The sequence below is a fragment of the Semicossyphus pulcher genome, unplaced genomic scaffold (assembly GCF_022749685.1).
Source record: "Semicossyphus pulcher isolate SPU_LCO1_2020_fin unplaced genomic scaffold, fSemPul1.0.p SCAF_5, whole genome shotgun sequence".
Lineage (NCBI taxonomy): Eukaryota > Metazoa > Chordata > Actinopteri > Labriformes > Labridae > Semicossyphus > Semicossyphus pulcher.
Window position 1 is genome coordinate 9,688,944 of NW_027211726.1, and position 18,730 is coordinate 9,707,673.

An 18,730-nucleotide genomic window follows, 5' to 3' on the forward strand; every position below is an offset into this window, starting at 1 on the left:
CAGAGCGGATTAAAATACCAATATTGTCTGGTATTGGCCTATTAAGCCCATGACAGAAGAAAAAGATGAAAGAGAAGCAAGCACAGGTGACATTTTAGTGAGTGAATAGATACCGTGACAAAGATAATAGCACATAGTTACAAAAAAAAGTCATTCATTCCTTGTGCTTATATTCCCAGCAGAGGCTCCAACGGGTTGATTGTTATTATTAGCTCCAAAAGGTTGAATAGAAGGAATAAAAAAGTAAAAGTGAACTTTGAAAAGTGGTATGAATTTGTCAAGGTTACTCCCAAAACATGGTGATATGTTAATCTGGTGATTTCTTTACTTAAATAGCACCTGAGAGTTTGACCTTAAGCTGAACTCAGTCACCTTTTGGACACTTTGTTCCCTCTGTAACCTCAAAATGAGCCAAACTGGGGTTACTCTGTTACTGTGTGAGTGTACCCTGTTGACCTGGTTTATTTGGACGGGTGCAAAAAAAGAAAGCCATACTGGTAAGTGTCAAACAGTGGAGTTTTGAGATCTGATAAAAAAAACAACTTTAAAATGACCCTCATCCTGCGACTCAATCCGTCACCAATAAGGAAATAATATTGTAACCTTTTTTATGATCTTTTTGTCAATTATACATCAGGACGAAACACAAGCACTCAACAATTTCTGAATACTTATCATGCAGCTACCAGTACAGGGAAGTTATTTCTGGGGCCTGTTATATATATTTATTGAGATTAATCATTAAACCAGGGGTCAACATCACTGTGAGGAAACAGAATATTTCCAATCATTGAATACTGGCTCCATAAAACATTACAAAAGTTTCTCAGGGTTCTAAAACACTCAGTTAAAGTACTTTTTGTCTTTAAGGAGCAAAAGTGATATCTAAATAAGTGTAACTGATCTGAGTCATAAAAACACTGAGGAAGTTTGATCATTTTTCAACCACATTTTTTGACCTCAGTGTGTTTAATAAGAGGAACAGTGTCAGCACGAATGGTTAACACGTATAGTGGGTGGAGTTGTGTAGAGTTTATATAGTCAGTAGATAAAGGTCAAGAGAAATGGATCAAAACAGGAAAAATTCCACACACACACACACATACACACACACCCACACACACACACACACACACACACACCTGCATCTCACACTTGCATCCCCAAACAACTTCCTGGATCCAGAGCCAAGTTATATTGTACGTCATAAATTCACACCTGCCCCTCCTGAAACGTGATATTTTTGTATAAAAGTGGGAACAAAAAGTTTCTGCTCAGTTTCCCAGAAGCGAGTGGAAGTAGACCAGGTCATATGAGGAGAACTTTCACAGCATCAGCCTGACTTCTGAACCACCGGGACATTTTTCAGTAACACTTCTGGTGCATCTTTTTTCTCTCCAACATGAAGATGATGGCTGTGGGATTTTACGTAATGGCTCTGCTGGCTTTAGGACAGGTAACTGCTTTTAAACTTAAATATATAAATATTTTGTTCTTCAAGAAAATGTGCTAAAATACTTTATACATACCAAGATTGAACAAAAAATAATCGATACATAAGAGACAAAGGGGCTCTAAAAACGTTTAGTCAGTGCTGTTGAGTCCATTGTCCTGAAAAGGTCAGACAAGGTTTTTATGAAACTTAAAGCTACTGTGAGGAGTTTTTCGCTGATCATAAAACTGACCGAAATTAATTCTGATGACTCTATATGAGCTACAAAAGCCAACCAGACCATCAGCGACAAGACTGATTATTTCTATATAGTAATTTTTACTGCCTGAAACTGCTGGCGGGGGGGTAGGTGTCAGACGAAGCGATTAACTGCACCCTGCCTCGTTAAAATTTTCCAGGGCAACAATTTAAAGTGAGTGATACATATGACTGTTAAAGAAAGCAGGAGGAGATTTTTTGTTAAAAACCACCACTTAAGCATGTACAGGACAAAATCTGCCAAGAGATAAGAGGTACGGCTTTGTCCACAGGGGGCGCCACAAACAAAAAGTTCCTCACAGCAGCTTTAATACGTCTTTTAAAGCCATCTAATGTGTTATCATGGTCATACTGTTGTGATAGAAAAATGCTTTGTATAGATGCAAATTGTCTATACCTATCTGTCTAAACTAAACATTTTTGAGTGCTGATGGGATACATTCAAGTCAAGCAAAATGCAGATATGAATCTCTTACCCATTGAAATTTGGCTTGAATAACAGGACAAGATAACAAATAGCTGTGTCCCAATCCAGGGGCCCTTTTGTTTTTGTAAACATGCGTAACGCTAGTTATTCGATTGAGTTGAAACCAAAAACTTTATTTCTTGGCCATGTAAGAGTCGGCCATCTCGGGATACGTTGGGCTGCAAAGGATACACCAGATGGATCCTTTGTGGCCCGGAAAAGGAGGAAGCATTTGTCGGCCGCATCTGAAGGAGCCTTCAAAATTGGGACAGCCTTCGACGCACTGCTGTGACGCAATTGGCCTTTAAATATGCTCTTTGAAGGCTGCGGCCCCTTGATTGGGACGCAGCTTAAACTTAAAACATGTTTATAGATGGATGGTTACTATGGAAACAGTGGTATTGCTTTGGTTTGTAACACTGATTGAAATCATTTCCCCTCTCTTTTCCCAATCAGGCTGAAGTAACTCCTACTGCTGATACATCTGAAGCCACATCTCCACCTCAATCCACTACTGGATCAAGAACTACCATGTCCATGCCTCCAGCGGTTACCACAACCGTCTCTACAGCTTTGCCTGCTACAGTCACGACAACTGTCGCGCCGCCAAACACCGCAACCATCTTTACGTCTACCCCTGCCACCACTGCTACCACCACACGCAGTGCCACAATGCCAGCGACTGCAACCATGTCTACAACTACTGCTCCAACCACCGCTACAACTGCAGCCCCACACATTACTACAACTGGAAGGACCTCCGCTATGCAGACGACTACACCTTCTTCTCCTACCAACAGCTCGGCCGTCGCACCGACTGTTTATGTTAACTCCACCACCACTGCGACTACAACCAACTTGACATCAACAACGACAAAGACTGTAACCACCCAAGCATCCACCACATACAACGGAGGCTCAGAGGTCAAAGCCTCTCTTCTGTTTTCTGTCGTGCCATTGTTGCTCTACACACTCCGCCCCTGATCACTAAGCAACACATCTGACCTAAAGGACTAAAAGTGAATCTATGTTTTTGAAGTGTAAAGGATGCATTATATTGAATGAAGATGCAAAGACAGGTTTTGGTTGTGAATTTACTAAAGGTATTTGTTCAATCTGCAGGTCAGTAGAAGCGTGTACTGGATCAGGAATCCAAACTCCCTATATTTCAGTGTTTTAAAGTTATTTAAGACAAACTATTTTCACCTTTATTATTATACTAATTTAGACAGAAACATTAAGTCTAAAATTGTAACGTAATAAAATATATTTCCTGATGAAAAGAAAGAGTGCTTATGTTCTGCGTTTATAAGCGCCACTTTGAAAAATGCTGTATGTAGACTGAACGTCCAGGGGAATCGGGAGTTTTGTAGCAGATACTAAAACCTATAAAAAACCATAATAACCAAACTGCACTCATAAAATATCCAACACAACTTGCTTTGTCACATTTAGCTGCATGTATTTGTAAAGGCAATTAAAACAAGCATACACAAATCATGAAAATGAGAATCTGTAAAATAGAGCATGAAGTTTATTTTTGCACAACCACAGAAAGACTTGGTGGGGAACTATAGAAACTATTGACTGGTTTCTGTAGAAAGTGAAAGTGTATCAACTCATATTATGTAGGTTGCATTTAATCCTCAGATCGGCACACGCCCAGTAGCGCTTGTAGATAATCTCCTTTGAACTTGTTCTGTTGGAAAAGAAGTTGTGAAAAATGACCGATCAGACAATAAAAACTTGATCTGTATTTTGACTCTTCTCATTGAATATTTGTTATGAATAGAAATATTATCATGTCAGTACGCACAAGCTTATGCAAGTATTACAAGCTGTTGATGTGTGTGACCCACCTGTAGAGCCGTGTAGAGAGAAGTTCCTGTTAATTTCTTGTAGGCGACTCTGATACACAGCAGATCCTCCTCACAGTGTGACACCATAATCCCCTGCACTATCGGTGCCTGAAAGAGTTAAATGATTCGGGTGTTAAACTGTCATGTATTCAACAGGGGCGTGCCCAGAAGAGAGAAGTTTGGGAGCTCACACACATTTCCAAACAGCTTTTGTTAACCTTTTTTGTCTCCACTTATAATATCTACTTCAACTACAAAGTATCATTTAGATGTTACGGTCCTTTGTATAGGTTTTTTATTTTAAAATCACACAACAGAGTGGCACCATAGTCTTCCATACTTTATTCCTTAGGGACTCAGAAATAAGATGTATGTCCAAAAGTATTAAGTATAGACAAATCACTGCTAGCAACAGGCTGCTAGTCACTTAAGCTACTAGCAGCCTGTTGCTACACTGCCCAATAAGTCCCACCTCTGACAAGGCAGATAGACAATCATAACTTAGGATTATGGGGAGGCATTTGGGGTGGCCAAATTTCAGGGTGGGCCCAGAATGCCCCTGGTATTCCACAAGAAGATTCCCAGCATGCATTAAATATCCATTACACTTCAAACAGGTTTGCTCTATTAAATCACTCATCTTCGCATGTCTACACTAGAAATTATTTTTTTGTAGTCTAAGCAAAAGGCAAAATTTTTTTATGTGTATAGATAGTGTATCACAAATAGCACATGAGGCTTTTCAGACTTTTAAAGGAGCAGTGTGAAGAATGTAGTGCCATCTAGTGGTGAAGTTGCAGATTGCAACGAACTGATAACCCCTGCCCTCACCCGTTCTTTCTCGACCTTCAGGAGAACCTACAGCGGCTGCAAAAACAGCAAGAGGCCCGCTCTAGAGCCAGAAATGCTTTGTCCATTTTAGGCTACTGTAGAAACAATGCAGGGAGTGTTAAACAGGACCCACTCATAATGTAGTTAAAAATAGGGAATTCTGAGGTAATGAAAAGAAAACAATTCTTATTTTCAGGTAATTATACACTTATGAAAACGTAACTTAACGTATCCATCCATCCATCCATCCATTATCTACTGCTTAGCAAGCAGGCTCAGCAAGGTGACCCAGGCGTCCCTCGCAACGTTTTAATCTGCTAGCTCTGGGTCTCCCCCGGGGTCTCCTCCCAGTTGGACAGGCCTGGAAAACCTCCTAAGGGAGGCGCCCTGGAGGCATCCTAATCAAATGCCCAAACCACCTCAACTGGCTCTTTTCGACGCAAAGGACTAGCGCCTCGATTCAGAACTCCCTCCGGATGTCCAGGCTCCTTATCCTAAGGCTGAGCCCAGACACCCTACGGAGGAAACTCATTTCGGCCGCTTGTATCATCTCATTCTTTCGGTCACTAATGAAAGCTCATGACCACAGGTGAGGGTTGGAATCTAGATCGACTGGCAGATCAAAAGCTCTGCCTTCAAGCTCAGCTCCCTTTTCACCATGACGGTCCAATACAACGCCCGCATTACTGGTGATGCTGCACCGATCCGCCTGTCAATCTCACGATCCATTTTACCCTCACTCGCGAACAAGACCCCAAGATACGTAATATGAATATTATTTTCTATTTCTGTCAACTGTGCCAATAGATGCCCAATCTTACACACTGAACCTTTGAAGTTCAAAGAGGTGCACAAACAGACTTTAGAGCAGCTATTGAATGCATTACATACAAGACAACAAAACTACAACATAGATTTTTCCGAATAACTTCATTGGAGCGACTTGAAAACAAACAGATCATCATTAAGATAAACAAAGTACTATGATCAATATCTATCCATCTATCACAGTATTTATGACAGTGGTATCTACAATTACAATAAATCCTCAGAATAAAAGTTGATTATTAGATCATCTTACCTTCATGGTAGTCAGTCTCTTAGCAAGGTAGACATAAGGTTCTTGAATGCACTGCACTGTAACAACATAAACAAATATCAGCGACCAATCAACATGGACAATGTTTATTAATCTATTAGAGAGTCTCTAAAACAACCTACCTAAAACTTTCATTCCCAGTTGGGTGTCTCCTGTAAAGCGTTTCTGCACAACCTGATCCGTGAGCTGTCCGCTCTCCAGCTCCAGCCTCATCAGCACTGCCAATAATGAACACCATCAGAGCAATTAACACAGTGATGACCAACTAAAAAGCAGAAACTAATTTGCATAATTTTCTTTACAGCCTCACCTTTGTCCAGATGATCTGTGTCTCTAGAAGTCAGTATGTCAATCCACGGACCTGGATCAGCTTTTTTCTCATTCAGGGAGGCCATGAGAGTCTACAGGAAAATAATAACACACAGTCACAAAGAGGTGAAGTCTCTAATATGTTTAACTTACAATTATTACTTGCTATATGCAACCAGAAATCCACAGGGGACAAAGTGAGAGTGTAAAACACACAAAAGAAATTCTGATTTCACTGTTTATATAAAATGGGCTTTTATTTTGAAAAGACTCTGCTTAAGAGAGACTTCCTGAATATCGTAACAGTAACTTTGGAAACAGTGAAATGTTTTGCGTCTTTTCATCCCACCAGATACAGGTCAGACATTTATGTAATACGGGGTGTGTTCAAGAAAGTTTTTGTTACCCACAGATAGCAAGTGTTGGCTACTAAACCATGTCATGCAGTACGTTTAACTAGCTTGGATTTTTGAAGCTAGCTAGCTAACCAAGTAGTCTACCGCTACATCAAAGGTGCGTTGTCAAAGTTAAAAGCATCGTCCTTACTATATCATGATATTAATGAGGCTTCTTACAATCACATAGAACAAAACATGTGTGTACTAAAAGGATAACATAAAGATACCTGAATGTCTCTTTGAACCGCACTAGCAACGCTTTCTTTCTGTCAGGAGAGAGGAGTCAGAGAACAAGGGCAATTTTAAGGCATTGAAAAATAGTGTTTTAGAAGAAGCAGTCATAGAAATATGAATCAACATCATGCTATAATGTTACCCCATTGCAAAGATAATTGTATATAATGAAAGGCCAGCATTCAATGCCCATTAATAATGGTAAAGAATATACTCAAGTTACATTTAGCAAAGCCGATACAAGCTTAGCAAAGTCCCCACTGGTTTCTCCTTTCAGCTCCTTCTCCAGGTCCTTCTTATACACTGAAAAGGAAGGGGAAAAATACTATGACAAATATCAGAATGGATAAATGTCCACTACAATAAATCAAAAACATTTGAGTGTCTTACATTGTGTGTATGCAGCACTGATTTCTTGAAGCTGCTCCCCAGATCGCGTACACAGGATCTCCAGTAGTGTTTCCTCGTCTGTGCCTAAACCCTGCACACACAAGCACACACATTCTGTAAACCTACATATCCTGTGATATTACAGCCAGGCAACTCAAAATCAGAAGGTATTCATCCACTCCAAACCCCCCAAAATAAACACACAAACCCCCACTCACCGCCATGGCCTGCTGTAGGCGGTGAGCTTCGTACTGCAGAGGAGGCATCAGCAGCTCACACAGAAGACTCTCCAGATCTCCAGACAGAGCTTTCTTCAAACTAGTCGTCAGATCCTGGTGCAGAATCACAAAAAAACCCATCGTATTTTAACATATTGTACACATTGTCTCTGTACTATTCTCTGTTGACTGTCAATTTATCAGACAAAAAGTCTGGTTAGGCCTCATTTTGGTTTGAAAAAGAAGGAAAGTATAGGCCTACTTAAAATGTTACTTTTCTTTATCAATGACATAAAATACTCACTTTCATATCTATATTAAAAAACACGCTCAAATCAGTGCTCAAACAAACAGTCACAGGCTGGAGCTGCTAATCAGACACTTTCAGCTTTTTTATTTTTACCTATTTTATTTGTTTTTCTTGTTAAAATCTTATCAGTAATATGCGTTTTGGTATCAGCAATCATAGAGACCTTCCTCCACATTCTTGCAAATAATTATTTTTTTTAAATTGACGGGAGAATTTGGGAACAAAAAAGTATTTACATGAAAAAACATCTTTGAAAAAGTAACTGTTATGGTCACAAATTGACCCTAGTTGTAAAAGTAGCCTATGTGTCTGCCAGATACTACAGTATAAGGGCCCGATCAGACAGGACGCGTTTTAGCAGCTGGGGGCGGCTTTCTTTGTCATTGTTTTCAATGAGAGGGATGCTTTTTGCACGCTGCTTTTGCTTTGTAACGGTTAGGTTAATGATAGCTAATGATTCGTTGGTTGCCTTAACAACAGTAGGGGGAAAAAAAACGCCCCCAGCTGCAAAAACGCGCTCTCTCTGATCGGGTTTTACTTCCACAAAAAGGCAGGGCGGTGCGCCTCGCGTTTTACAGCCTGCAAAACGCGTCCTGTCTGATCGGGCCCTAACCCCCTTGTGTAAAGGAAGTGTGATAGTATGATAGCAATAGTATTAGTGATAATATTAGCATCGTAACTTAAAACATTGACCAACTGCCATGTTTTTTTGGGTTGTTGTTTTAAAATATACCAATACAACCAATAAAATATTATTCTCTACTTCACAGTGTGACATGATATTAGTTCATACTGCACACACAGCAAGACTCCCTCTCCAAATAAAGGTGTGTTCTTTCCTTTAAGACCAGTTTCAATAATATTTGATCAGCAAACACTTGGAGAGATGAGCAAACACACATTTGCAACATGCAGCATTAGATCATTTTAGGGAATATTTTACATTTGGCAGCTACTGTTGAATTCAAGGTTCAACTTAAATACCTGTTTGGAGCATTTTTCATCTTCATAATTTTTTTTCTTACCTTTTGTGTCATTTCTTCAAAGGTCTTGGTGATCACTTGTCTCTGAGCGTTGTTCCGATTGGTCAGGATTCTCACCAGAGTCAAAGCATCTGAGTTGACAATGTTTGGATTTCAATTATGATATAATACAGAGCAGGGTTGTGTACAATGCTGGCCAACGACGCCACCTTGGCTTTCAAAACATGTGAATCCACCGGGAGATGTACCTTTCTTCTCCAGTGCTGCCTGGATCTCGATGGCATCACGGTCAGGGTGGAAATTGGAGAAGGGTCGCATCGTTCCAAGGGTTCCCCAACACATCTCCTGTTTGACAACCAAGGAGAGCTTTTTTAGTCAAACCCAAAGAGACTGTGGCATGCAGGGTCGGATTTTGGTCTTTCAAAAGTGTGAGAATTGAGTTGCAGGAAACAAGAGGAATTCGTGACAAGAAAAGGATGAGAGATAATAACTTCACCCTGACATACTATGAAGGTGATGGCGGAAGATGAGAAAGATAAAAGTCAGTTTTCATCATGGTTGAATTTAAAGAATGTCAAATATTCTACACTTCTGCTGTGACTTGGGGGTGATGGTTGGAAAGTAGCACTGAACTATTCTAACAGGAAATACAGTAGTAGTTTGGCTTTAACAAGACAAAAAGAGACGGCAGGATTAAGCTCATTCACTCCAAATCAACTTGAGTGAGTTCCCACTGCAACATTCAAGTGGGCCTGGAGGCAGTGGATTGTAGATAACATTGAAAGGTATGCAGATAGTCAGAGAACACAAGTCAGCAGATTATATTATCTACAAATATGGCGCCTTGGTAAACAGGGTCATAATGAAACAGAGGAGGAGAGACAGGGTGGGAAAAGGTGTGCTTACATAAGATCTGAAGTAGTCAGGGTCCATGGCTTTGTTTTAACTGGAAAGAAGAATTTAATTAATAGATATACAATCATAAAAGTTACAAGTTACATCCAAACTTGTTGGTGTGATCAGAAAGAGAAGGCAACTTTCGAAAGAAGGAATCACTTGATGACAGTTCCAGTCCTAAGACGATTAACCATGTCAACAATCGTTCTATTGCTTTAACAGTTTATTTATAAGGGACATAAACACACAAACACCTGACAGCGTAACACAAATACAACATTTTCTTAAGTGATATTAAAAGAATGCATATCTGTCCTACCTGTAACAGAACTCCCGTTCAGCTGTAGAAAGGTGTGGAGGTATAGTGGGTGAGTTTTACAACCTCCTCTAATCGGCCCCTTATCTCTGTCAGCCCCGCCCTTTACTACAACCACACCCGCTGAAGTCCAACAAGCTGACTGTCAGTCAGACAGCTGACCAATAGATGTGCAGCGTGCAGTGTTCTGTGACAGCCCACTTGTAAACTACCTGCATTCCTAGCAGAGGAGGAATCCAGACAGTCTGGTTTGTTTACAGTTGACCTGTGACATGACCACTGGATGCAGATTTTGGGGTTGGTTTTGCCCTAATATAAATCATTTAATTTATAACTTTCATTTACAAAAAGTAGCAGAATTGAAGTTGCAGCTTTGTCCCTTCACAGCTCTTCACCAAGCAGATGTCTGATAAAGTAATCGCTCTTAGTAAGTGAGGAATAGTCCAGTTTCAGGGTAAGACATGAATAACCTGATGGTCTTTAGTTCCCAAACCTGAAAATGGGATTGAGTCACGAGAGCAAACAAAAGAGCTTTTCAGCGCCTGTGCCCGACAGAGAACAATCTGATACTCCCTTAACCCCTCATCCACCCTTTTCCCTCAATCAGGAGAGACAGGGATATCGCATTCACCGTCAAACTCATACGCACATATTAACAGCTCATAGAAATGACTGTGGACCAGCATTTGGTTATAAAGTAGTCGGTACTAACTAAGCATGCTTAAACGATTACAAGAATGTTTTTATCTTGTGGTTTTAATCTTTGAAATCTCTCATCCGTCACCTGCAGAGCACAAAGAAATATGAAACCTGTGTGGTTATTACAAACAAAGCTGATCCACAACAACAGCCCTTTTTGACCTTTTATGAACACAATGTAGCCTATGAGAGCGTGGTGCGGAAATATTGTTTGAAACAGATTAAATACTCTGATGCTTAAAGAGGCTAAATCTGTTGAAATGAAAGAGCTGAAATAAGTTAAATTATTGGAAGTGATGTGTCATTGGAAGAGTAAGGGATAAAAAAACACCTGTTGATGTTTAATAACCTTCAAGTGCTATTGTCAGGACTGGATGTGCAATGGTATACCCAGGCCTTAATGAGGAGATAGACTTTAGGCCTTTTCTATAAATGTCCGGGTCCACACAACTCTCCCCTTTTTTATTTATTAAAAAATATTTTTTGTTTATTATATTATACACTCTTCAATTATATATCCTAGTTGAGGTGATTGTGATTACAGTATCCATTGTTGTTTATGAGACTAATTATTCCTTGTCCAATTTTTTCCCCATTGACTATTAATGGCAACACTTGTTTTTAATAATGATTACTTATATTGAATATTTATGGAAACACTTTGTTCATGTTAACTATTTATGGTAATACCTTTTCACTATTTAAGATGCGTATATTTATTCATATGCTGTTGCAGTTGCACTCGACGATATGTAAGTGAACCTCTTATCTTCCTCTCATCTTACATTCTGTTTCATGACTCTTCCTAGCCACGCCCCGAGGAAGACCTGATGAGGGTCGAAACCGGTCGCCGTTTATTTCTTTGAAATTGATTGATTGTTTTTTTTTTTACAAGAGATGCCCTGATTCAATGAAGGCATTTAAAAACTAAATCCTTGGCTCGCTGCGAGTGTCCTTGAAGAAAGCCTGATGGCTTCCCTCCCTCGGCCCTTCAAGTGTTGTTTGAAGTCCAAAGGGATGACAGCAATTGAACTTTAAGAAAATCAGTATTCACTCAGAGGAGTTAAACTCTTTCTTTGTTTAGAGCGAGATGAAAGTGGCCGAATTGTCAGTTGATACGTGATCACTGAAAGTAGTTGAAATGTTGTCTTTTTAAAGCAGGAGTTGAAAGAAGTTGAATCGTCAGTTGATGTTTAACCAATGAAAAAAGTTAAATTGTTGATTTTTTGTGCGAGAGATGAAAGCAGTCAAACTGTCAGGTGATGTGTGATCAACGCAGTAGCTGAAGTGTTGTTTTTTAGAACGGGAGATGAAAGCAGTTGAATTGTCAGTTAATATGTGACCACTAACATTTGTTGAAGTGTTGTTTTTTTTAAAGCAGTGGAGTGAGAGATAAAAGCAGTAGACTTTTAAGTTAATGTGAAACCGCTGGAAGTAGTTCAATCATGTTTTTGTGTCTGTAAAGCAGGAGATGAAAGCAGTTGTACTGTCAGATGATATTTCACCCCTGAAAATAGTTCAATTGTTTTTAGAGTAAAAGATGAAAGCAGTTGAATTATCAGTGATAATTTGTGATCACTGAAGTAGCTGAAGAGTTGTGGTTTTTTTAAGGAGTAAGATATTGAAGCGGTTGAATCGTCAGGTGATATGTGACAGTAGTTAAGTTGCTATTTAAGGAGTAAGAGATGAAACAACAACAATTATCACTGAAAATAGCTGAAATGTTGTTTTTAGAAGTAATGAAAGCAGTCGATTTTTCACTTGGTGTGTGAACAATGAAAGTTGTTACAGTGTTGTTTATTAAAGCTGGAAATTATAGTATTTGCGTTGCCAGCTGATATGTGATCACTAAAAGTAGTTGTGGTAATGATTCTGAAGCGAGAGATGTGGAGAGTAAGAGATGTAAGAAGTTGAGTTGTCGGTTGACATGTAGTGGTAAAAGTAAGATAACAGTTGAGGAATAAAAATCAATGCACGTCAATTGAGATCTGAGAGATAAAACTGTCGAAATGTCGCGATGAAAGCAGCTGAAATGTAAGTAAAGGAAACAGTTTAACCTCACGTAAAGCTGAGGAGATGAACTACATTTAATTTAATAATGTCACCCACAGTTACGTCCAGTGTTTGTTTTACATTTCGCATGTTTCGGTTAAATTACATAAAAGTTACCCTCACATTCACCCTGAGTTCAAACAGAGAGGAAAACGACATACATCAAAGCAGGATTGGATGAATGGATGCAGGGACGGGGAGTCGACCGTCGACAGGGTAAACATTTGATGAATACATGAAAGTAACAAAAGACTCCATTAAAGTGGAGCAAAAGTCAGAATTACATCAGCGCTGTCGTGCCAGTTTAGTGATCCTCAAACATATGCATACCATTTTTTTTTTTTTGCTATAATTACTGAGGTAAAAAATGTTATTAGGCCCAACCAAGGGTGTGTAAAAAAGCAAGACAAAAGAGCTTTAAATCAGTACGACCCCTTTGAATGTGATGGATTACAGCATATAATTTAGCCTCATGCTAGTATTAGCGGAAGATGCTAAAAGGCCCCGCTAAAAAAAACAAAAAACTGAATTAAGAATACAAAAAAATCTGGATTGGTTTTGTTTAAAACTTTTTATTAATATTTTAAAGCCGCTCCCTCTTACATCATATCTTTCGTATCAAATATTAACAGGTAACATGTAACAACTTAAAACAAACATACGAAAAGAGAGAGAGAGTAACAGGATACACAGAACCCAGTTCGTAACTGCAACATTTCCCACAAACGTAATAATACATAGAAAAATACCTTAAAAATACATTTTTTTTGCACATTAAACTTTCCTTTGGCTTCATTTATCCTCTACCTGTTCAAAGCATTGTTAGCTACTTGCTGCCCACTCAAGGAAGAACAATGTCCAGAGGATATTATAACTTGGTTAGCTCCAGTGTAAAAGTAAGACGCCTCAGCAGCGAGGGAATTTACATTGAAACAAAGTGGGTCATTCTAGTTTGAATACCCAAATTGTGACAGATGATAAGTTGGGATAAAAATCAAAGAGAAACCCTCGATCAGTGGATACACTCGAGTAGCTCTGTGCTGGGTCCACATCCAGCAGTTAAATTCATCCTTAAAAATACATTTATCCTGTTTTCTAACTCGTGACGACCTGAGTGTCTGCAGCAGGTCAAGGCACTTACAGTTCTCTCTTTTGGTACTGAAGATCCCTACCTGACAAGGAGAAAAGGCGATAAAACTGAAGGCCCTGAAATAAATTACATTATAAGGCAGCGAAAGTGTTGAATCCCAGAGTATTAAGGGAATATTCTGTAAGAAGCACTGTTGATGCACTGCTGAGGAAAGCTTAGAGAAAAGAAAGTTTTACAGCAGCTCGATCTCCCACTGCTGGCTCGGCCTCTCCTCATTCTCCGCCATGATCACCACATGGTCCTTGTCGTACGTTTTTCCACCTGAAGAAAAAATTAAAAATAAAGGAAAACAATCTTGTAAAGAAGTACGACTTTCACACAGGTGTGAAGGTTACATTTACTTCAGCCCCGTTTCTTTGATAGCAAAAACCAACTTGTTACTGCTCTACCCATCAGTGAATGAAGTGGTTAAAATTAGCACTACTTCCACTAAACACAAAGGAAAACTTTTACCATTTTAAACATTTTCTACTTCTTTCTGTAGCAATACTTAAAGTGTTAATATCGACATTTTCATTAAATAAATGTCTGTTAAGTCACTATCTATCACCCAGCAGTGGTTGGTCTGCCAGAGAGGGTAGGCGGAGCTAAGTGGCTGCTTTCCCGGAGTAAACAGTAATCTACTATGGCTGAACAAACAAAGAAAAGATGGATGACTACAGATACAACTTCAACAAGAAGTGAAAATACAAAGAAAAAGAAACAAACTCGACGCTCAGATGAAGCAAACGAAAAGGAAAGCGACCATCAGCGAGGAAAATCAAGAGTTACAGCCGGAGCCAACCGTGGACGTCGGGTTATCTGGGACGTATGTGCCTGCAATTGCCTTTTATCACCATAGGGTGCCTTCAAGATTATATCTTTAAATAACTTTTTTGTCATTATAAATATGCAGATAAAGAATCTTATTCAAATCTGAAACCTTGTAAAGATGTGCTGCTGCTGTCTTGGCCGGGATACTCTTGTGAAATACATTTTTAATGTCAAAGAGGCTCCTGGTTAAATCAATTTAAATAATAAAATAAAAAATGTTTATGGGGCGGCTGTGGCTCAGTGGTAAAGTCGGTTGTCTTTCAATCGGAAGGTCGGAGGTTCGATCCCCAGCTCCCTCAGGCTACATGTCGAAGTGTCCTTGGGTAAGACACTGAACCCCACATTGCTCCCGGTGGCTCAGCCAACAGGTATGAATGTGATATCTGATTGACAGTTAAGTAGCAGCCTTTGCCATCAGTGTAAGAATGTGTGTGTGAATGGGTGAATGTGACATGTAGTGTAAAAGCAGCTTTGAGTAATCTCGAGTAAGACCAGAAAAGTGCTATATAAGTACAGTCCATTTACCATTCATAACGCCATATTGTTTTAGGGAACTCAGCTGAAGAGATTCTCAAAGTTAAGCTATAAGTGTAAGCTCATCAAACTAATGTTGATGTGGCGTCCATGTTGCCGCCAAGGCGAACAAAAGACAAACAATAAGCATATTGTGAACACCACTTCCACTTATTTAACCAAAGAGTATGTAGCATGTAGTCAGATTAATGTGCGTATGTTTTTTGCTAACGCCCGTGTTTTCCTCTCGTACCTTTGACATCCAGGACCATGCCGTTGAAGGTCCGGCTGCTGATGAGGCCTCTCATCTTGGCTGCCCAGGTCTGAATGGGCTGCCGGGTCTCGGTCCATAGAACCACCTTGGCTAGTGGCTCGATGTTACCCATCACCTGAAGGCTCATGGTCGGGGACATCTACAGCACACAGAGTACAGCATGTGATTAGGATGAAACCAGATTGAAAGGCTTGAAAAATTCATACTTAGCAGTGCTGCACATTATTAACTTTAAATCATGCATTACCTTGCTCTTGATAAAGCCATCCTGGTAGTACCAGATGTCGCTCATGCCCTCCACTTCTGGCGTCACCACCACTCGGCCTGACTTCAACTCCTCCACGCCGCCCTGGATGGACAGGAAGTGACCCCTCTCTTTGTTTTTGATGCGGAAGAAGTGGCGCTTCTGCAGGAGGGAAAGAATCAAAAACGATTCATGGATGATTTTACATATCAAAAAGAATAACGCATAAGTTGGGGGTTATTGTCTGGTCGAGCCATGGTGACAAATGTTGCTGTTAGAGATGTTAATTAAGTGCTGCAAAAGCATTGTGCAGTTTTTGTATCATCAGTCACAAATCTGTCACGGGGAAGGTTTGGGAACATTGCTTTGGGCTTATTACCTGCTATTTATTCTCCACACAAAACATTTGATCCTTTAAATAAATGTTCTACAACTTTTGTTAGCATTAAAACTTAAAATGAAAGAGAACAGGGAGAGTTTACTCTCCATCGCCGGTGTCAGTAATGCACGCTATGTTTCACATCGTGTCAGGTAGTTAAACGTCATGAGTGATGGCGAGGACGCACATTTCTCCTGTCTCTCTCTCTCTGTGTGCTTTATGGCTATATCATTAAGCAGAGGCTGTAAAGACGACTTGCTAACAAACCTGTCTGACTGGGAACATTGAGCCGATGGTCTGCAGAGAGCTAAACTTGAGCCAGTTGGTGATTTCGATCGGTTCCAGCAGGAACTGGCGCCCCCTGTAGTTGCTGTGTTCACATATCACCCAGCTGCAAAGGAAAAGACACAATTAGGGAGGAATGTGCTGCTTAATATCGCATCGTATTGCTATTTTGTGTTCCACGGTAAGAGCTGACTATTAAATTGTTTACACTGTTTTCTATTCAAATTCAACATTTGAATCCACTCAATATTTTGAACTGCTTAACAGTCATAAAAGATAAAAAAGCCACAGCTCATATGGAAACCAGAAAGCTACTTTATGTGGATGCAAATAAACTTGTGCACATGCAAACACACAAACTGTACATAACCAGTCTCCACAAACACGCACCAGCCGCTGTTGACTCTGACAGAGAGGATGTGGTTGTTGAAGCCCTCCTCGACCATGCTGTGGATCTCCGTGTCCATGGTGATCTCCCTGCCCTCCAGCCCGTCGAGGCCGAACAGAGAGATGGAAGGAACCGAGAACGACTTGACAGGAAGAGACGGAGGATACGAGGTCAGACCAGATCCAGAGAGAGAGAGAGAAAAAGAACAATTTTTCTATGAGTGCTGTCTTACTATGGGCACGACTTTGACGGAGCGGATGGCGCTGCCCGGTTGACATCCCATGCTGTCTAAGTTGGGGTAGTCTCCTTCAGACAGGACGTATAAGTTCCCAGAGAACTTTTTATCCTCATAGAGCACCCAGCTGAAACACACAGAAACAAATCATACATTATTCTTTACTCTTCTTTCTATTTGGCGTTCCCTCTTGGATAAAATGTCAGCGCTTTGGTAGAGGCCGCTCACCTTCCCCCGCACACCCGGCAGGACTTGGTCGATAGCTTTTCTGGCAGCGCTTCCTGGTTGAGATCAAAGATGTGACACTCGCCCTGGAAGTCGGGCTCAGAGTAGAGTATAACCTGACAGACGGAGATTGATAGAGGCAAAGGAAAGGGATAAAGATCAGATTAACACATGTAGGTGTTTACATTTCTTATTAATTGTAGCCTTTCAAACACAATGAGGGAATTATTAATCCTTTTTGAACATGCCGGGCGTGTAGCCAACGGTTAGCGATAAACAACCTCCAAGACTTCCTTTTCCGCGTGCTGCATTGTTCACAGACAAAGAACCCCTGTTTTTCTTCTGATTTACTTTAACTAACGAGACCTTTGCAGAAATTTCTACATCATGATGCAGATTTGTAAAAAGTCAAAAACTTTGTCAGGTCTGTCCTCTAGAGGAGAAGAAAATTACTTTTAAAATGCTCGTTTGTTGAACGGAGGTCGGATTGATCGTTTATGATGCATTCGAGGAGGTCGGGAAATCTGAACGCTGAATGGCTTTTGTGACACAGTGTGAAAGGGAATTTGTCTCAAGTTGAATTTTAGATCTAGAACAGATCGTTAGCTGTGATGGGAGCCGGGATGTCATTAGGATGGATTATGTTCCGCCTGCTTTTGCTCGTCACATGGACTGTTTTTCCTGCACACGCCGCAACCTGCTGGTCAATATTACTTGGACTACAAGCGTACTACAAACGGAAACCAGAACACTTGCCGCCCCTAAAATCCACGTCCCTGCCTACAGGTTCTACATTTCTATGTAGAATCTGTACACAGAGATTAACAACTCAGTAAGCGGCACTTACTGCTTAATATTTCACTTGCAATGTTTAAATATTAAAAAGGTCCAAAAAGAGGCAAAAACAAAGGGATGAATGTTCAACTTTGGGCTTTGTAAGTTTCACTGCATGTTCTGCTGCAAAGAAAGGGGTTTTCCCCCGCAAGGGAAAAAGTGCAGATGCAGTTCCTGAACGAGCACATGCCAAAAGGCTGAGTTAACCTTTTGCACTGTGGGTTGTGAAAGAAGAAGAGCAGAGGGAAACTCACAGAAGAAAATTTCTAAGGTACAAAACTCGTTCTGCAGACCCTCGGGTATAAGAGATGTGTGCGCGTCTGAACCCTGCACCCTTCATTTTTTTGTTTAATCTGAAAAATTCATGTTTTTCTGAACTATGCCAGCCTAGTGCACAAATCTCCAAACATATAAGTGGGACAAAACTGCACATAATACACACAAAGACAAAAACTACACTGTGAAGAGTGCGAAACAACTAAAACTGAGAAAGTTAATACAACATAGTCACCTCATTCTTGGTCCTGGAGTTGTCACTCGGAGCCTAAAAAACACACAAACAAAAACATCAATACACTCATCAAACCCGGCTGATGGTTTATGGTTTATGTAGTCTTC

General features: G+C 40.2%; 2 protein-coding genes across 2 annotated transcripts in view; both read right to left on the reverse strand.

Moving 5' to 3' along the window:
* Positions 1–3,693: 3,693 nt before the first annotated feature.
* anxa14 (annexin A14) lies at positions 3,694–10,084 on the reverse strand. The gene is made up of 13 exons (XM_069681519.1): positions 10,025–10,084; positions 9,715–9,754; positions 9,057–9,153; positions 8,851–8,939; positions 7,516–7,629; positions 7,298–7,388; positions 7,131–7,210; positions 6,901–6,939; positions 6,277–6,367; positions 6,089–6,184; positions 5,949–6,004; positions 4,037–4,144; positions 3,694–3,876 (listed from the first exon to the last, which is right to left on the reverse strand). The coding sequence occupies exons 2-13, from the start codon at positions 9,739–9,741 to the stop codon at positions 3,817–3,819; spliced, it is 948 nt and encodes a 315-aa protein (XP_069537620.1). The 5' UTR covers positions 9,742–9,754; positions 10,025–10,084; the 3' UTR covers positions 3,694–3,816.
* Positions 10,085–13,341: 3,257 nt separating this feature from the next.
* The window catches only part of crybg2 (crystallin beta-gamma domain containing 2), a 54,415-nt gene continuing 49,026 nt past the window's right edge, over positions 13,342–18,730 (reverse strand). Inside the window, exons 17-24 of the mRNA XM_069681259.1 lie at positions 18,624–18,656; positions 17,282–17,394; positions 17,051–17,180; positions 16,821–16,960; positions 16,413–16,536; positions 15,770–15,928; positions 15,502–15,661; positions 13,342–14,183 (exon numbers count right to left, since the gene is read on the reverse strand). Coding sequence (XP_069537360.1) covers positions 14,095–14,183; positions 15,502–15,661; positions 15,770–15,928; positions 16,413–16,536; positions 16,821–16,960; positions 17,051–17,180; positions 17,282–17,394; positions 18,624–18,656 — 948 coding nt within the window. The 3' untranslated portion in view covers positions 13,342–14,094. The remainder of the gene's footprint in view (positions 14,184–15,501; positions 15,662–15,769; positions 15,929–16,412; positions 16,537–16,820; positions 16,961–17,050; positions 17,181–17,281; positions 17,395–18,623; positions 18,657–18,730) is intronic.